Source organism: Eleutherodactylus coqui, chromosome 12, assembly GCF_035609145.1.
Source record: "Eleutherodactylus coqui strain aEleCoq1 chromosome 12, aEleCoq1.hap1, whole genome shotgun sequence".
Lineage (NCBI taxonomy): Eukaryota > Metazoa > Chordata > Amphibia > Anura > Eleutherodactylidae > Eleutherodactylus > Eleutherodactylus coqui.
Genome location: NC_089848.1, coordinates 119,405,119 through 119,424,664, shown reverse-complemented (window position 1 = coordinate 119,424,664; position 19,546 = coordinate 119,405,119). Strand labels below are relative to the sequence as shown.

Here is a 19,546-nt window from a genome sequence, read left to right as displayed (position 1 = left end):
ATATATGTTAGAGGAGGAGAGAAGGGAGAGGAGGACATGATGGAAACCTTTATATATGTTACAGGAGGAGAGAAGGGAGAGGGGGACATGATGGAAACCTTTATATATGTTATAGGAGAAGAGAAGGGAGAGGGGGACATGATGGAAACCATTATATATGTTACAGGAGGAGAGAAGGGAGAGGAGGACATGATGAAAACCTTTATATATGTTACAGGAGGAGAGAAGGGAGAGGAGGACATGATGGAAACCTTTACATGTGTTACAGGAGGAGAGAAGGGAGAGGAGGCCATAATGGAAACCTTTATATATGTTACAGGAGGAGGGAAGGGAGAGGGGGACATGATGGAAACCTTTATATATGTTACAGGAGGAGAGAAGGGAGAGGAGGACATAATGGAAACCTTTATATATGTTACAAGAGGAGGGAAGGGAGAGGGGGACATGATGGAAACCTTTATATATGTTACAGAAAGGAGAAGGGAGAGGAGGGACATGATGGAAACCTTTATATATGTTACAGGAGGAGAGAAGGGAGAGGGGGACATGATGGAAACCATTATATATGTTACAGGAGGAGAGAAGGGAGAGGGAGACATGATGGAAACCTTTATATATGTTACAGGAGAAGAGAAGGGAGAGGAGGACATGATGGAAACCTTTATATATGTTATAGGAGGAGAGAAGGGAGAGGGGGACATGATGGAAACCTTTATATATGTTACAGGAGGAGAGAAGGGAGAGGAGGACATGATGGAAACCTTTATATATGTTACAGGAGGAGAGAAGGGAGAGAGGGACATGATGGAAACCTTTATATATGTTACAGGAGGAGAGAAGGGAGAGGAGGACATGATGGAAACCTTTATATATGTTACAGGAGGAGAGAAGGGAGAGGAGGACATGATGGAAACCTTTATATATGTTACAGGAGGAGAGAAGGGAGAGGGAGACATGATGGAAACCTTTATATATGTTACAGGAGTAGAGAAGGGAGAGGAGGACATGATGGAAACCTTTATATATGTTACAGAAGGGAGAAGGGAGGACATGATGGAAACCTTTATATATGTTACAGGAGGACAGAAGGGAGAGGGGGACATGATGGAAACCTTTATATATGTTACAGGAGGAGAGAAGGGAGAGAGGAGGACATGATGGAAACCTTTATATATGTTAGAGGGGGAGAGAAGGGAGAGGAGGACATGATGGAAACCTTTATATATGTTACAGGAGGAGAGAAGGGAGAGGAGGGACATTATGGAAACCTTTATATATGTTACAGAAGGAGAGAAGGGAGAGGGGACATGATAGAAACCTTTATATATGTTACAGGAGAAGAGAAGGGAGAGAAGGACATGATGGAAACCTATATATATATGTTACAGGAGGAGAGGAGGACATGATGGAAGCCTTTATATATGCTACAAGAGGAGCGAAGGGAGAGGAGGACATGATGGAAGCCTTTATATATGTTACAGGAGAAGAGAAGGGAGAGGGGGACATGATGGAAACCATTATATATGTTACAGGAGGAGAGAAGGGAGAGGGGGACATGATGGAAACCTTTATATATGTTACAGGAGGAGAGAAGGGAGAGGACATGATGGAAACCTTTATATATGTTACAGGAGGAGAAAAGGGAGAGAGGAGGACATGATGGAAATATTTATATATGTTACAGGAGGAAAGAAGGGAGAGGGGGACATGATGGAAACCTTTATATATGTTACAGGAGGAGAGAAGGGAGAGGAGGACATGATGGAAACCTTTATATATGTTATAGGAGGAGAAGGGAGAGAGAGGAGGACATGATGGAAACCTTTATATATATTACAGGAGGAGAGAAGGGAGAGGGGGACATGATGGAAACCTTTATATATGTTACACGAGGAGAGAAGGGAGAGGGGGACATGATGGAAACCTTTATATATATGTTATAGAAGGAGAGAAAGGAGAGGGGGACCTGATGGAAAAATATACACATATGTATTACAGAAGGAAAGAAGGAGGGGGTCATGACTGAAACCTTTATATGTGTTACAGGAGGAGAGAAAGGAGGGGGAGCATGACCAAAATTTTTAAATATGGAAAATACTTCAGGTGGAGAATGTTTTTATTAGGATGCTAAATGTGGGGGAATAATCTGAGAAGAAACCTTCAACAGACGTGGTTGGAAAATCAACAGTAAATGAATTAATGCCGGGAAAAGTTTCAATCTACCCTGAGAGGGAAATACAGAGGAAATAATATGAGGGCAGACTAGATGGACTATGTGCTTTTTTTCCTACCATCAATTTTCTATATTTCCATGTAAAAGTACCTTTAATCGTCAGCCCATCACACTGACGGATCTCTTATGGAGACTCGGACTGCAGTGTCTATATACATTGATATGTAGAAGCTGCAGAAGACACTGCAAAAATTGTCAGCCCAAAATATATGCATTTAAGTGAAAAAAAATTGCCCCCAAAGGTGTCCATAGTATTTAAACTTCACTTATCATTGCAAAAAACATCCCACTTTAAGCAGTCATAATGTATTAGATGTAATGCAACTAGTATTTTCCTTGCCTGACTATCATTCCTGTAAGTACATCTATATAGCTGCTCTAAGTGAGCTGGATTTTCCTGCTGTGAAACTGGAGATCTGTGCTGTATGCTCCTCTCCTCTCCTCATCTCTCCTCTCCCCTCTCCCCTTATCTTTCCTCTCTCATCCTCCCTTCTTTCCTTTCTCCTCTTCTTTCTCTCTCTTCTTTTCCTTCCCTCCCTCTTCTCTACTCTCCTATATCCTCTCCATTAGTATCTTCTTTCCTCTTCTGTCTCCTCTCCTCCCTTCTCTTCTGCAGTATTCTCCCCTCTGACTCTCCTCTCTCCTCTGTTCTCTTCCCTTCTTCTCTCCTCAACTTCCCTCTCCTCCTCTCTCCTACCTTTTCCCTTACTCTCCTTCCCTCTCCTCCTCTCTCCTTCCCTCTCCTTCTCTCTCCTCCTCTCCTCTTTACTCTGTTCTCTCCCCCCTCTTCTGCTCCCATCTCTCTTCTCCCCTTTTTCCTCCCCTCTCTCCTCTCTAATGGCCTCCATTCACAGTAAGCAGGAATTGCACAAACATTGCGTGACTCCTGTTTACACAGAGCAATAAGCCGCTCAGTAATTAATCTGTTTCATTGAGCTGAAAAGGAACGACTAGCAACTACTGCATGATGTCTCGCCCAGTGCCCTGTTGGGAGCCGCATGTACATGGGCCAACAGACATCTGAAGTCGATCAGTTGAGTGACTATTGGCCCATGTAACGATACCTTAAGCCATATTACAACGTTTAATATATTCAAACTTGAATCTGCTTTCCATCCCGCATGCACTCGCATTGGCCTTGGTAATAATTGTTTTTCTTCCCCTGTAGATATTTGCCATTGAGGACAAAGCTGAAGTGAGGTACAAGAGCACCCTGTTTTCTCTGTTATTTTTGGCACTGGGCGGCGTCTCGTTTGTGACGTTTTTCCTCCAGGTAATTGTGTTTGGTAGTGATACAGCACTTCAAATAAGATGTAGCAAAGCATAAACAAACGGGCACATTTATTATGGCGTTGTGCTAAAACTCTGGCTGACGTCGGACCTTTTTTGGCACAGATCAGTTTAAGCCAATTCACTACTGATTTGCACAAAAAAGAACAGATGTTCACTCATTCCACTTTTCAAAAGTGTCCAGAAAAGAGGGCAGAGTTTCAGTGGAGTGAGCGTTTTAGACAGATTTAAGAAATGTGACCTTTTAAAAAGTTGCAAAATGTGTGTGTCAGTCCAGTGGCTGGGTGACGTACAAAGTGACTGCACCTCTCTGGATGCATCAGAATGATCATCATGTGACATTTGATAAATCTGTCACACTTTAACCCCTTAGTGACAGAGCTTCTTTGCTTTTTTCCATTTTTGTTTTTTCCTACTCCCTTTTAAAAAATCGTAGCTCCTTTATTTATCCATTGACGTCGCTGTATGAGGGCTTGTTTTTTGCGGGATGAGTTGTATTTTTCAATGGCACTATTTATTGTACCATATAATTTACTGAAAAACTTTAAAAAAATTCTTAGCAGAGAAAAATGGAAAAAAACCGACATTCCACCATCTTTCGGTGCGTCCTGTTTCTACAGCACACAAACTGCAACAAAAACGACCTGATTTTTTTATTCTATGGGTCAGTACGATTGCTACGATACCAAACTTGTATAGTATTTTTTTTGCTGTAGTACTTTTATTTTTTTTTTAAGATATTTAATTTTTTTCAATTATTTTCTGCGGTCATTTTGTGCGCGCAATACCTTTTTTATTTTTTCGTCGACGTAGTTGAGCAAGGGCTCATTTTTTGCGGGATGTCCTGAAGTTTCCGATACTATGAATTTGGAATACATATGACTTTTTGATCACTTTTTATTGCGTTTTTTCTGGGAGACAGGGTAACTAAAAAAGTGTATTTCTGGCGTTCTTTATTTTTTTTTTCACACGACGTTCACCGTGCGGGAAAAATAATGCACTACTTTGATAGATCGGACTTTTACGGACGCGGCGATATCAAATACATATTTTTATTTTATGATTTTGATTTTTTAATAATGGATATGGCAAAAGGGGGGTGATTTAAACTTTTATAACTTTTTTTTTTAGCAATTAAAAAAACTTTATTGATCTTTTTTTTTACTTTACTTTGAAGTCCCCCTGGGGGACTTTAACATGCAATGCTTTGATCGCTCCTGCAGTATGACGTAATGCTATAGCATTACGTCATACTGCTTTTTTACAGGCAGTCTATGAAGCCACCCTGTGTGGATGGCTTGATAGGCAGTCTGCTAAGGCAGCCCTGGGGCCATTCATTAGGCCCCCGGCTGCCGTGACACCTGCACAGCTCCCCCGATCTCACCGCGGGGGGGCCGTGCGGGACCCCCGAACAGCGTTCGGGGGATTTAAATGCCGCTGTCAGAATTGACAGCGGCATTTAAAGGGTTAATAGCCGCGATCGGCCGAACGGCGGAGCGCAGCTATTGCCCGCGGGTGTCAGCTGTAATAAACATCTGATGCCCGCGCTGTATGGAGGGAGATAGCGGCGTTACCACCCTCCATACACGTCCTGCAACAGCAGGACGTAGTTTCCCGATGGGGCGGTCGTTAAGGGGTTAAAGTGCATCAAGAAAAAAAACTGCCAGAAAAGGTGTCAAATATCCCTCTAATGATAAAATACCCCATATTTGCTTAATTGCACATTTCATGTCTTAAAGGCTATGTACACCTTAAGGGTGGGGTCACACAAGCGTGTTTTTGTGCATACATGTATATTTAAAGGGGTGCTGGCAGACCATTGTTTTCAATAGAGCCGCTGGGAGCAGCCACTGCTCCATTGAGAACAATGCGTGCATTCCCACTGGTGCACGCATGTCCTATCTTTGCAGGCACGCACCTGTACAACACGGACATGTGCACACACCATAGGGAATGCATTGTTGTAAATACAAGCGTGTTTTTGTGCGTGCGTATGCAAGCACAATAGCACGCTCGTGTGAACCCACCCTAACACTCATTTTATTTTCTCTCTTGTTTTTCATTGTGTTTTTGGAAATAAAGACCTTTTGTAAATGGATTTCATAAAAAATTTCTGACTGTTTTGATTTCTATGCTTGTCTTGTTTTCCAAGGAAGGCAATGCAGACTGGGGGACTGAAATCATAGCAAATTCTATCAGTCAGGGTAAACTAACAGCTTCTTCCCTAGCCTGCTCCCCTGTTGTGAATGTGCATTCACTGTCTTTCCACTTAGCTATTACAGAGGGCTGTATGACAGTGTCAGATGATGCTGGAGGAGATCAGGAGGACAGAGAGCAGAGAAAGCTACTATTACAGAGGGCTGTAATTCACTGCAGGTGAATTTCTGCTATTATCAGCAACGTGGGGGAATGGGACTAGCAGCTACCCAGAGAGAGGATGAGAGATAGCCGTGTAGTATTGTGTGGGCGTGGTTATGCTACATAACCTCTGAAAAAGGAGAGGGGAAGCGGAGCTGAGCTTGTGTGCATTCATGAGAGAGATCAGCTGAACAGTGCTGGAAACACCACAAAGGCAGAAACATTTATATAGGAGAGCTTGCAAAGCTAGTATGAGGCTTTCTAAATGCATGAGAAGGAAAACGCAATGCAAAAAACAGATAAGTGCATCTTTTTTTCTGCAGGGACGTCATAAGATATGTGTGTATTAATTTTCATGCATTGCGATAGCCAGCTGTATAGTAAAGTGGACTCTGTTACAAAAATAGTATGGGAAAGCATGGGGTAAACTGGACACTCCTGGTCTCCATTGGGTGAATAGGTGCCTATGATACAGTCAACATATGTGACAGGACTTTCCCAGTCCATACTTCCAAAAATGTTCACATAGCATGATGTGAGCATAGCTTCCCCATCATCAGTTTACTGTTCCCACATTGAACTGCTCTTTTTTAACAGAAAAATGTCAGAATTTCAAATTTTGCTTTAGACAAGAATAGAGAAGAGTAGTGAATCTGTTGACATTCAAAGGGGGTTTCCTATGTCCTATTCACAGCATAGGGCGTAAATGTCTGACTGCTGGGGGTCTGACTCAACTGCCTCACTCATGAATGGAGTGACGGTGTGCATGCTTGGCCACTGCTCCATTCACTTCTATGGGACAAAGGGAGATTGCTGAGGCCATTAATCTCAACCTGTCCAATAGAAGTGAATGGAGTGATAGTCAGACATGTACACCACTCCTCCATTTATATGGGGCATTCAGGGTGTACAGTTTGGGGATCTCTAGGAGTCCCAGAAGTCAGAACCTCAGTAATGAGATATTTAACCTGTAACTAGGAAGTAAATGTCTTTAGTGGCAAAACCCCAAGCTTTTAGAGTATATGTCTGATGGCTTAAAACTGAAGTCTTACTGGAGGCAGAAATGTCTATAAGACGAGACATGAAATAACTCTAAACCAGTCCAAGAACTATGAAATGCTGTAAGTTGTTGTAAAGTAGACTTTCCATTGAAGTGAAATCTGTGTCCCAAAACCGCCATAATTTCATACACTTTGACATGTTTTCCAATAGCGCGTGTCCTGTAATATATATATATTCTCTTCCTCCTATTATAGGGATTCACATTTGGAAAAGCAGGAGAGATTCTTACGATGAGACTCAGGCTGTTGACCTTCAAAGCGATGTTACGACAGGTATGATAATGTACTGCATTTATAAATCATCTCGTTCAAAGGGGTCATCCGGACTTTAATTACTGGTGACTTATACTCGGGATAGAAGGCGATCCTGACACTCAGGATACCATGTAGTATAGGTCATCAATAGTTGTGTCCATGGGGGCCACGCTCGGCATCCCCACTGATCTGCTGATCGTTCGGCCTGCTTCAGTGCAGTGAGGCTGGACATCATCATAGGTGGTCAGTGCCAGACGTGTAGTAGCCAGCTACACTCCTATTGAAATCAATGGGAGCCCTGGCAACTATTACACTTCTGGCTCCTCATTGCAGTCAGGCTCGGACGTCTGGCCCGAAATTCCCATAGTGCAGTCTCTTTGTAGTAATGTCCAAAGAGTAAAGGACTGTTCACAGCTTTGCGCAACAATAGGGGGCATGTCTTCCAAAAAGCTGCCCCCTGCTGTCAGGGAAGGACCTTACTTGAAGTAAAGTGTTTGTCTAGTCTTATGGGTGGCATACCCCTGTCATCTATAAGGAGCCAAAATCTCCATCAAGCACCTAGAAAAGTGATTATTACTATGGGAGAAGCCTCAAATAAAAATGTCCACTCCCAGGAATGTCCTGGGCGTTTAAAGGAGTCTGTAATCTATAATCTGCCAGAGACTCTGGATGTTGACTGCTGCGTCTTCTTACGGTCCTTTTACATGTAGCAATTATCACCATAATAATCTTTAGATCGAACAGGTTGCACGATAATTGTAAGGTGTAAACGCATGTGGTGAACAAGCAATCCGAGATAAATCATTAGATTAGCACTGATCGTATCTTTCATGCTGATCTGAAAATTATCGCTCATCTGCCGCTGCATCATTTGGTATAAACTGGCGTTGTACAATTTGCCAAATAGGAAGCCGCGGCACAAGGGTGGACTAGAGGTGTTCCACCGAATGATATCCAATTATTGTTCAGAGTAAATGCAGGCCAAGCGAATGATATGCGATCACTATGTCACCGCTGGTTGCATTCATCCAGTTCATCTTGCAGTGTACAAGGACCTTTCTGCGCTTGCTGCAGGACCTTTCATCAAGCTAATTTGTTTTTTAAATGTAGGAAGTTGGTTGGTTTGATAACAAGAAGAATAGCACCGGCGCCCTCACGACAAGACTGGCTACTGATGCTTCCCAGGTTCAGGGGGTATGTATTCTTCTGTGACTTTTCTGAAAATGACAAAGCAGTGCAAGAGGGAGCACAAAGACCCCCTGACATAAGCAGACAGCAGACAATTAATGCTACTAGCTGGGGGTGGGGCGAGAAGTTGTGATGCAGAATTTACATCAGACGCAGGAGCACCAAGTTTTGTCTCTGCTTGGAAATCTGCGTCGCAGTGTACAGTGCCGTGTATTCTAAGGTCTTCTGCTCCTGCAAATATCCCACTGCTTATCCCAGTGTTCTCCATGAGGGACAGGAAGGGATTTTATTTTTGTATTTATTTATGCACAACTGTCACTGTGGCAAACATAGCAGGTACTACAGTGCAGCCAAAGGTTCTCACCTGTTCCCAAAAGGGTGAGGGGTGAGGTGTGCTGTCAATGAACAGTATAACAGCTTCATGGCACAGCAAACCCACTGAGGCTTACCAAGAGTGTATAGTGGTGCCTATAAATTACTAAGGGGGCACAGTGGTGCCTATAAATTACTAAGGGGGCACAGTGGTGCCTATAAATTACTAAGGAGGCACAGTAGTGCCTATAAATGACTGAGGGGGCAGAGTAGGCCTATAATATAAGGGGGCCTAATGTGACTTTGTCACCCAAGGGCCATTGTAAGCCAGGAGCCAATTCCAACTATATATGATAGAAAACAAGAGTAAAAGAATCGGACCGCGCAAAACTGAATGCAGATCAATGGATGACCAAGAAAAATATACTTGGGGTTCATTCATACTTGGCAGATTTTAGTGTAGATCCGCAGCAATCTGTTTTATTTGACGTGTTCTTCTTATGTAGATTCACAGCTTATTTCACCCCCAGTGAGGTCTGCTCCCAATCCATGTCACCGTCCGCACCAATGGTATGGACTTTGTCATGGGATTTAACTTGCATTTTAGTGCAGAATTCCCACTGTGGACATTCGGTTACAAGTGAATTTGCCATAAAGGGGTTTTCTCTGACTGAAAAAAATTAAGAACAGGGAGTGGTGTAAAATAAAGTAATAAGGCATCCTCGCCTCCTTAAGTGGCCCCCCGGGTCCCCGCTGGTAATGGAAGAAATGGTAGCAGTCACATGCCGTTCAATGTGTACGCAGCCAATCACAGGCATTAGAGGTGATCTTGCTATGAGCAACAATTGACCGCTGAAGCCTGTGATTGGTTGAGCAGGAATCGGGGCTCCTGCGCTGAACGGGCCGCCATTTAAGGAGGTGAGTAAGGCTGGTTTCTGCATTTTAAACTAATCCCTGCTCCAAACATTTTTTTTATTCCTGGGAAAGCTCTTTCATCTTCACTTTCATCTGCTGATTGTAGTCCTAGGTCTGCTATGGTTCTGGCCCAGATGCCCTCATACTGACCCTACAAACAGTATTGACGTTTTATCTACATTCCGACAGCGGTGTCTCTTTGGCCGTATGGTAGGCGGCTGCCCCAATTCCTCCATTATAGCCAAGTTAATACCGCCGAACTTCATGAATGGTCCATGAAATATTTACCTCTATTGCAGGCAACCGGATCCAGACTGGCATTGCTGGCTCAGAACATTGCAAACTTGGGCACCGCGACGATCATATCTTTTGTCTACGGATGGCAACTAACCCTCCTTATCTTGGCTATTGTGCCAATCATTGCAGTCTCCGCTCTGCTTCAAATGAAAGCATTTGCTGGGCATGCGAAGAAGGACAAAGAGGAACTTGAAGTAGCTGGAAAAGTGAGTTATGTCCGCTGAACCTGTGCAGTCAGTCTCTGTGTCGGCGACGCTCAGCAACACAAGCCAGGAAGTCTAGGTGCTGATATTGCAGTATTGGATAAAACATCCATTTGTCCCCTGACCCACCATACTATTCAGGGTGGCTTCACACTGGCGAGGCAATTGCACGATTTCCCTGCGCTGCAAGGCTGCGAGAAGCCACAAAATTATGGAGCCAATGGCTCTATGCACATGTGCGATATTTTAACGCTTGCGATGCAGCATTAAAACAAAATCACAGCATGTCCATTCTTTTTGCGATCTCTCCCATTCACTTCAATGACGTTGGCAGCAGCAGCGACAACCGCATTGAAATCAATGGGAGATTCTCGTGGTCCTCTGCCACTGTTTTCGGGGATGGGAGGGGGGTGGAGCTTGAAATATAAGCCCCCTCCAAAAAATAATCGATGACTGTTGCAAAAACAAATACTAATACATCACCTGGGGGGCGCTGTCTTCTCTGCCGTGTCTTCTTGCAGGTGCTGGCACTCTTCTTCTCCTTGTCTTCCGGCCAGAGCTTTAAAAATCCCTGCCTCCTGAAAGCGCTGCCTCTGATTGGCTGAGCGCTGGGAACAATCAGAGGCAGCGCACAGCTGACATTCATTGAATGAGCGCTGCTAGTGGCAGAGGACCACGAGCATCTCCCAGTGATTTCATTGGGGCTAGCGCTGCTGTCACTGGCCCCATTGGAGTGAATGGAAGAAGATGACTATCTCCTGCCGTGACTGTGACAACCACGAGAAGCTACAGGATGGGAGGCTGTTTCCCTGCAGAAACGCCTGGCATCCAGGGCTTCAGAAGGATTGTGAGAGGGATATCGGGGTGTCAATCACATGCCGATATCACCCTCGCCAGTGTGCAGGAGCCCTAACAAGAGAGAAATGGCAGACTACAGATTGGATGGCATGTATTCTGCTAGTAGTGCCAGGCCACCAAATCTGAGCTCCAGTGTAAAGGCTACAAAAACATTTGAGGGGCAATTTGTTTTTCACTTAAAACACGTGTATTTTGGGCTGACAATCATTTTTGCAATAAGGTTTAATTTAAAATGTTGCGGTGTTCATCTTCTGCAGCTTCTACATATCCCTGTACATAGACCCTGCAGTCTGAAGGTACCTTAGGGTCGGCTGCACCAAGCGTATACGCAGAGAATAGAACCTATTGATTCAATGGTTTCATTTACGTGTTTTTATATTTTACGCAAGTATTTCGTTTGCACAAAAAAATGCTCTATTTTCTGCATATTTGCACACCAGAGGTCCCCATAGAAGTCAATGGGAGATGCACAAATGCACGTGCAATACACAAGATGCGTGAAACACTGCAATTCTGCTGGAAAAAGAGCACATCTGGAACTAATCAGCCGTTTCAATCGGTTCGTCTTTGTTTGCTGCACACAAATGAGCAGGTCTTGTAGGGGCAAAAAGTACATTAAATACATCAATGCGCGCAGGAAAGTAGATACGCTTATGCCGGTGTGAATCCGGCCTTAGGGCTTAAACACAAGTGTGGCCGTGGGAATCATGGGGCGAGACAAGACCATTGATTTCAAAGGTCTCGTTTTCACTAGCGGTATTCTCACCTGGTAATAACTACGTGCCAGAAAGTTGGGACAAGTTGTATCTCTTCTCGCCTGGACTGATTCTGACACACTAAATCTGCGTCTCTGCCATAGGAGGCCAAGGGGGCGCCGCGTCTTCCATATAACAGTTTTCTTTTATTTGCTGGCCAGAATATCCCATTTAGTTGACCGGCTGTGATCTCTTACAGATTGCCACAGACGCTGTAGAAAACATCCGCACTGTCGTCTCATTAACACGTGAAAGGAGGTTCGAGGAGATGTATGATGACAAACTTGTGGGACCTTACAAGTAAGAGGACCCCTAGTATGTAGGTGTGCGTCTGGCAGAATACCCTGTGGATGCTTCTTCATACCTGCCACGGCCGCACCGAACGTCCTTCATCTCCGACTGAAGAATTCTCAAATAATTCCTTGTTTCTTTGTCTAGGAATTCCATTAAGAAAGCGCACATTCATGGCCTGACCTTTGGATTGTCTCAAGCCATCATGTTCTTTGCTTATGCGGGGTGCTTCCGATTTGGGGCGTGGTTGGTAGCGAACGGGGACATGAATATGGAAAATGTATTCTTGTAAGTCTATCCTACATTATCGACAGCTGAGCAAGAATCAAAACTAGTATTCATTTCCAGATTTCTTTTGGTCCTAATGACATTGGATAATATTCGTGGTATACTTTCTACTAACATCTGATACACTTCAGCTGGGATTTCCCTCCATTAATCCTGCAAATGTCTGGCGAGTTCTCTCAAACAAGATGGATGGTATTCATATTGCCTGATGTTCCAGTTTGCCCCAGAGATGTTCAGTTCAGGATTCTGTGCACCCGGTCCAATCGTGGGACATCCATATCTTCAAACCAACATAGAACAGCGTTGGATCTGTGACAAGGCACATTGTCTTATTGGCAGTATGGCCGGCCATTCCCAGAGTATTACCACATTGTCAGCAGCACATTATTGTCTAGAATGTCAGGGTCACCTCCGTGGTCGTGGTTCTGAGACCCTGTCACATAAAACATCCCCAGACCATAAATGAACCTCCACCGTACTTGCTCTTCTCTTCCCACTTTGCTCTTTCTCTCGCATTCTAATTGAATTGGGGTTTACCCCCTTATAGTGACTCAGTAGCGTCTACTATTAATTAATGGGGCCCTGTCTCAGATCAGACATTGTCTCTGGAATACACTTGTGTTCAACTCTCAATAATTTGCGCCATTTCTGGCGCCGGAATTTTTATAGGTGCCTTGTTATATGTAGGTCAGTCCTGGGTTTAAGAGCATTTTTCAAACAACCTCGGACTGTTCTATTATCAGGGAAGCTTAGGGTGCAGGCTCTTCGTCATTGGGCGACTTACTATCGGTCCATATGCCCTGACGTATGGGCACCCCTAATTTTGAGCACTCAACAGCATTATTTAGAATCTAGGGCACTAGAAGCATCACGGGTTGTTTACCCACATGTATGACGGGTAGTAGAAACATCAAGGACTACTACACCTTCACTATCAGATGATATTATTTTTGTATCAAGGTTCCTGATGAGTCTGTATGAGACAGAAACACGTTGAACCAGTCTTAAACTTATTTTGTACGAGGACCCAGCATAACCATCGACTGGTGCTCTCTGACTTACATCTGATCGGTTATCATTCTCTGCCCTTTATTTATTCAGCAGGGCATTGTCCCTTATTGAATTGATCCCTTTTTTTATTGAGAATCCACTACAATTAATGATTGGTGTCTCTTGACCCACAATAAGTCGGTCATCGCTTTGCCCCTATCTGAGAGTTAGGGCCTTTTCCGGGTTTAACCATTTGTCTATTAACACTATCCGGAAATTCCCGACTATAGTGGGGTCCTTAGCCCCTAACCATCTCGTCTAAGAGGATACAGTTGGGCACTTGCCTTTAACCACATCCAAATAAAGGCATATTCTTCTGCATTATTAGACTGCCTTGGATAGGCATCAGTGCCTCACAATCTAGTACCCCTTTGGACTGCAACTGAGGGGCCAGTTTCACCTCATTCTTTCTGGTTCTTTTCCAGTGTGGAGCTTTCTGTTCCGTCATTGTTTGTTTTTGTTTGTCTATATTTTTGTGAGGCTCTAAACGATTTTAAACGTATCTATTAAAAGTTATATTTTAGGGGATACACTCAGTGAACCTCCACCGTACTTAAAGGTGTAGACCGGTTGTAAATTTTCAAAACTTCCAGATATAAAAGGTGTTTACACCCAGCGGTTTATGGGTGTAAATCATGTGGCCATTACCTTCTTATCCGATGTTTCTCCACAGTGCTATTTACCAGGATGGCCACCACATCCCTGCTGCAGCTTGATACTACATTTACTACTATTTCCTGCTCTGTACTTCCTTCCTGTATATGTTCCCACTAAGCGCTGCTCTGCTATTGGTCAGCAATCCGGTCCTGTGAACGGAATACAAAAATAGCCGTTCCTGCTTGTTCTTACTGAGCAATCCCGACCTGTAGCGCTAGAATGCCTACAGAATGTATTGGGGGCAACGTGTGAATTAACACTTCTGAAGTGCCAGGAGACGGTGATGGTTTATAGAGATACAGACGAAAAATCCAAAGCAGAATCACACTGCAAACATTAGTAACATTGGATTGGCATTCATCTGGCAGCAACTTTGTGTAACCGAAATACCCCTTTGATTGTTGGCACAACACACTCAAAAGGTGCCCCCACCTCCACACCCAGATACGGCCATCTGATTTGAGTAGCGTGATTCATCACTCCATAGAACATTTCTGTATTGCTCAACTGTCCAATGACGACGCTCCTTCCACCGTTGTAGACAGGTTGATACATTGGGCATTCATGATGGACAGTTTGTGTGCAGCCGCATAACCCATATAACCAATAGCGTACAGCGCCCGTCACAGACTATGGCTGACACCTCCAAGGGTTGGCATCTCCTGTAGCATGACATAGGACACATAACATGCTAATAAAGACACATCCATTCTACTGATAGCGGGGTCCAAATACTTTTGGTAGCATAGTCTGTCTATCATATTTGTCTCTGGCTATCTCCCAAACTAATTCTATGAACCTCATCTATATGTCTATTCATTCCAGGGTATTTTCAGCCATTGTATTTGGTGCCATGGCGTTGGGACAAACCAGTTCCTTTACTCCAGACTATGCTAAAGCGAAGATCTCAGCAGCTCATATATTCAATCTACTTGAGAGGCAGCCTCTTATAGACAGTTACAGCACTGACGGGCACAAACCTGTAAGTAGATGCTTAGAGAATAGGTTGATCCATTTGTTGCACTGAGTAATCCCAGGCCTTCACCGCGGCCCCTAATTCTTTACTTTCTGCCTGCCTTATGAATACTCTGATTGATAAAAAAAAACCTATTTTCATTGATTACAGTCACACTGCGATGGGAACATCAAATTCCGAGGAGTTCAGTTTAATTACCCAACCCGGCCGGATGTAAAGGTGCTTCAAGGACTAGACATCAGTGTGGGGAAGGGAGAAACCCTGGCATTGGTGGGCAGCAGTGGGTGCGGGAAAAGCACCACCGTCCAACTACTGGAGAGATTCTATGACCCACTGGATGGAGAAGTGGTGAGTCTACCCTATAAGATATAATTTAATGGAAGTCTTAGCTCCCACAAGTAAGGCTAGCCATACATTGAGTGAAAATGTACCCAAAATGGCAAATTTTGGCGACCTTTGGCTGCAAAATTAACATGAACGCTCATTCAGGACAGCCATGTCGACTATGGTCTACCAAAGATCTGTGTGGTTGGAAAATGTTGGCTTACTGCAGCCCACTTTGTAAATGTATGGCAGGATCAGCCGAATCGAGCTGATGGTGATATTTTTTGCAAGCCGTGGACTTGTATAGAGAATAAAGCAATAAGCCATGCTCCTCCTCATAAGTGTTCCCCATCCAGCACAGGGGTCCCAGTCACCTTTACTCTGAACCCGAATGAAGCTCATAGCAGTCATGTGCCATTCACTGTACACACGACCGCTACCTGCAGCTATGCCCATTACTCCTGCACTGGATGGGGGATGGGCACTTAAGGAGGAGAGTTTGACTTATTTCTTTGTTTTACACCAGTCCATGACATAGAATTTTTGTTTTTTGAGCCCTGGCTTCTGTACTGTAGCTGGTGGAATCGTTCTTAATGTCTTAAAGTAGTATCCCACAATATGGTGTTTTATTCGCTTTCACCCATCTACTGGATGGGGGAAAACTGACAGATCTGTGGGGGTCTGACTGCTGGGATCCCCACGATCCTGAGAATGATGGGTTCCATTTGCCCCACAACCAGTTACAGCTGTATCGCTGCTCCGACCCAAGTGAATGGAGAGCTGGCTGTGCATAGTGCAGCCAATGGGAGCAGTATCTGCTATCCTGCTCTTAAACTTCCAGTTCTTCATTGTGGTCAGAAACAAATGTCCACCTCTAACCGCAATGAGGAGCTGGAAGTCCAAGAGGACACATGACTCCCACTGATTTCAACACTTCCAGTATTGACCACTGATGATGATGTGCGGCCCAACTGCAATAACAGCAGGCGATAATCAGCTGATTGGCGGAGGATACTGAGCAGCGGACCCCTGATGATCAAGGATTGATGACCTATCCTCAGGTCCTCAATAGTAAAAGCCTGCAATACCCCTTAAACTGCTGCCATCAGAGTAAAAACACATTGCATTCATCGGTGTCTTTCTTGTAGTGCATGGACGGCTGTGATGTGAAGACTGTCAACATCAAGTGGCTCCGGGCGCAGATGGGCATTGTGTCCCAGGAGCCCCTGCTGTTTGACTGCAGTATAGCGGACAATATCGCCTACGGAGATAACAGTCGGGTGGTGCCATTCGAAGAGATTGAAAGAGCAGCCATAGCTGCCAACATCCAGACCTTCATTGAGTCTCTCCCCGATGTAAGTTGTTAAAACTGCAATTTCTATACAAATTTGCATTATGTAAAAAATCTGTTAAAACACATGAAAAAAATTACAAACATTACATGGATTATTAAATAGTCATATCTTACGGGGATATACATACGGGCCTTATTTGGCGCAGACACATTTTTAATGCCAAGGCGCTACAATGACTTTTGCACATATTGTATCTTTCCTACAGAAATACAACACCCGTGTTGGAGATAAGGGGACGCAGCTCTCCGGCGGTCAGAAGCAGAGAATAGCCATAGCACGAGCGCTGGTTCGTCAACCAAAGATCCTGCTATTGGATGAGGCCACATCTGCTCTGGATACAGAGAGCGAGAAGGTAAAATACAGCAGCAAGCAAGTCCAAGCTACTCCGCTATTTATACGGGAGCGTAAAGGGAATGTCCATTCAGTACAATATACCTTTTTTTAACCTAAATGGACCCAAAGCTGTGCTGATTAACCCCTTCCCACTGCAGCCTTTTTTTTTTCCATCCCCACTTTAAAAAAATCATAACTTTATTTTTCCAGCGACACAGCTACATGGGCTTGTTTTATAGTGGCACTAGTCGTACTTTTCAGTATTATTGTTTAACATACCATATAATGTATTGGAAAACCTAAAAAAAAATTTAAGTGGGTGAGGGGAAAAAAATAATTGCGCCATTTTGGGGGGCTTATTATTTTTACAGTGTTCATTGTGTGGTAAGAATGGCATGTTATATATATATATATATATATATATATATTCTGTGGGTCAGTACAATTATAGTTATATAATTTGCCATAGGGGACTAGAACTGGTAATCGTTTGATTGGTTTTACAATATACTGCAATACTTTAGCACTGCAGTATACTTCAATATGCTGCCATATACTGCAATTCAGTATTGCAGTATATTGTATTTCTGCAGGCATTCTATTGAGCCCTGCCACAGGCACATTTTGATAGGCAGAAATACACGGCAGCCATAGGGGCCTTTACAAGGCCCAAGCCTACCATGGTGACCACGTGGCCACCTGTGATCTTGTTGCAAGTGAGCCATTCTGGTCACAGAGGAAGCCTCCTCTCTCTGTTGGGCCTTTTAAGTGCTGCTGGCAGAAGTGACAGCAGTATATAAAGAGTTAAGTGATGCGATCGGAGTTATGGTTGCAGTTGTGGCCGGGTGTCATCTGTCTAAACAGTCAATGCCCTCTCTATGCAGTGACACCTGGCATATCATGCCCAAATCACCTTAAGATTGTTGCACATTCTGCGCTGCTTCATCTCTTAATATACATGTGGTGACTACATCTTGTACGTCAGAGAGAAGAGGACTGGCACATAATGCAGGAGTAGTGACGGGGAGGTACTAATGGTGCACAGTGTGGCCCTCTCTGGGGCCCCATGTATCAGTAGAATGAGAGTCCATAATTATTGTCTTCTCAGGTTGTACAAGAAGCTCTGGACAAAGCACAGGAAGGTCGCACATGTATCGTCATCGCTCACCGCCTGTCAACCATTCAGAATGCAGACAAGATCGCGGTGATACATAATGGAAAAGTTGTAGAACAAGGGACACATCAGCAGCTCCTGCAGATGAAGGGGGTGTATCATTCACTGGTCACAATACAGCTCAGACCCACATGAGGAGAGAAGACCGGACCCCACATCCGTAATCAGGGGACGGATGACGTTTACTCATTTATACGGTCTTCATGTGAAACCAAAGACTTACAAGGCCAGACTTACAGACAACACCCCTGTGCCGGCAGGCCGCACCATGCAGAGTGCCAACCTGTCCATTCCTTGATTCATGAGACCCTCAGGGCCAGACACAGCCCATGGAGCAGACTGGCTGATGTTTATAATCTCAGACGACCCCTTTATTTATAAACAAATGATATTGCCGGTAATTTCTCCCTAATATTTTGTGTACCGCTCACATATTATATACCTCCTATTTAATAACAAGTCTTGATCATTTGATAATTTAAGAGACAGAGGAGTCATTGGGTTGTTTTACTGCTGCTACCTCTCCGTACTGTTTTTTTTCACCACCCCAGCACTAAAATCCAGGGGGTTCTCCAGGACTTTTACTATTGATAATCTATTCTCAGGATAGGTCATCAATAGTTTATTAATGTTAGTCCGCTGCTCAGGATGCCCACCGATCAGCTGATCGCCAGGCCTGCTGTCATTGAGGATAGCGCTAGAAGATAGTACTGTCAACATTGCAGCAGCCCAAACTGGTATTGCATTGAAGTCAATGGCATGCTTGTAATACCACCCATGGCTGCTGCAGTGTTGAGAGCGATCTGCTTCCAGCTTTGTCAGCACCGACAGCGGGGCCAGGGGCCAATAAATGGTTCAGAATTCTGCATCCAGGAAAATCTGAATGATTATCATTCAGTGTAAATGCCGACTGGACGATGAAGGGGAATCCATTCTCTTATAGTTGGTCATTCTGTTTCTTCGTGCAGAAAACTAATGACAGATCAGGCTGCGTAAACAGGCATTCATTTCTGAACGACTGCCTGTTTATTGTGAATAGAGGCGGGCAGGTTGGAACAATCCCCCAGCCGCTCCACCTCCATTCACTAAGCGATGCTCGTCTCTGTGTAGAAGCACAGGAAGGATTATGGCTGGGATGACCCGCTGAGTATCTGCGCCCGACGGGCCGTCCAATGACAGTGGCCCTTAACAGAATTGTTACCTCCCCAGCCCAGATTTTGTAGGGTTGTAACGCCATCCCCCTACATCTTGATGCCTTATCCTGGGAAGAGGAGTCCTGGAGAGGTGCAGAGGACAGTGGGAACGGGCTCTACGATTTGTTGACCAGAGTTTTAATATATAAAAAAATAAAGACTTTTCTCCTTTACATTTCA

General features: G+C 44.2%; 1 protein-coding gene across 1 annotated transcript in view; it reads left to right on the top strand.

Annotated features, from left to right (window-relative positions):
- ABCB1 (ATP binding cassette subfamily B member 1) overlaps positions 1-19,546 on the top strand; it is a 77,565-nt gene extending 58,019 nt beyond the window's left edge. The window contains exons 18-28 of the mRNA XM_066585254.1: positions 3,402-3,506; positions 7,138-7,215; positions 8,308-8,391; positions 9,912-10,115; positions 11,925-12,025; positions 12,164-12,304; positions 14,837-14,993; positions 15,138-15,335; positions 16,460-16,666; positions 16,872-17,018; positions 18,108-19,546. Of these exons, the coding sequence (XP_066441351.1) occupies positions 3,402-3,506; positions 7,138-7,215; positions 8,308-8,391; positions 9,912-10,115; positions 11,925-12,025; positions 12,164-12,304; positions 14,837-14,993; positions 15,138-15,335; positions 16,460-16,666; positions 16,872-17,018; positions 18,108-18,308 (1,623 nt within the window). The 3' untranslated portion in view covers positions 18,309-19,546. The remainder of the gene's footprint in view (positions 1-3,401; positions 3,507-7,137; positions 7,216-8,307; positions 8,392-9,911; positions 10,116-11,924; positions 12,026-12,163; positions 12,305-14,836; positions 14,994-15,137; positions 15,336-16,459; positions 16,667-16,871; positions 17,019-18,107) is intronic.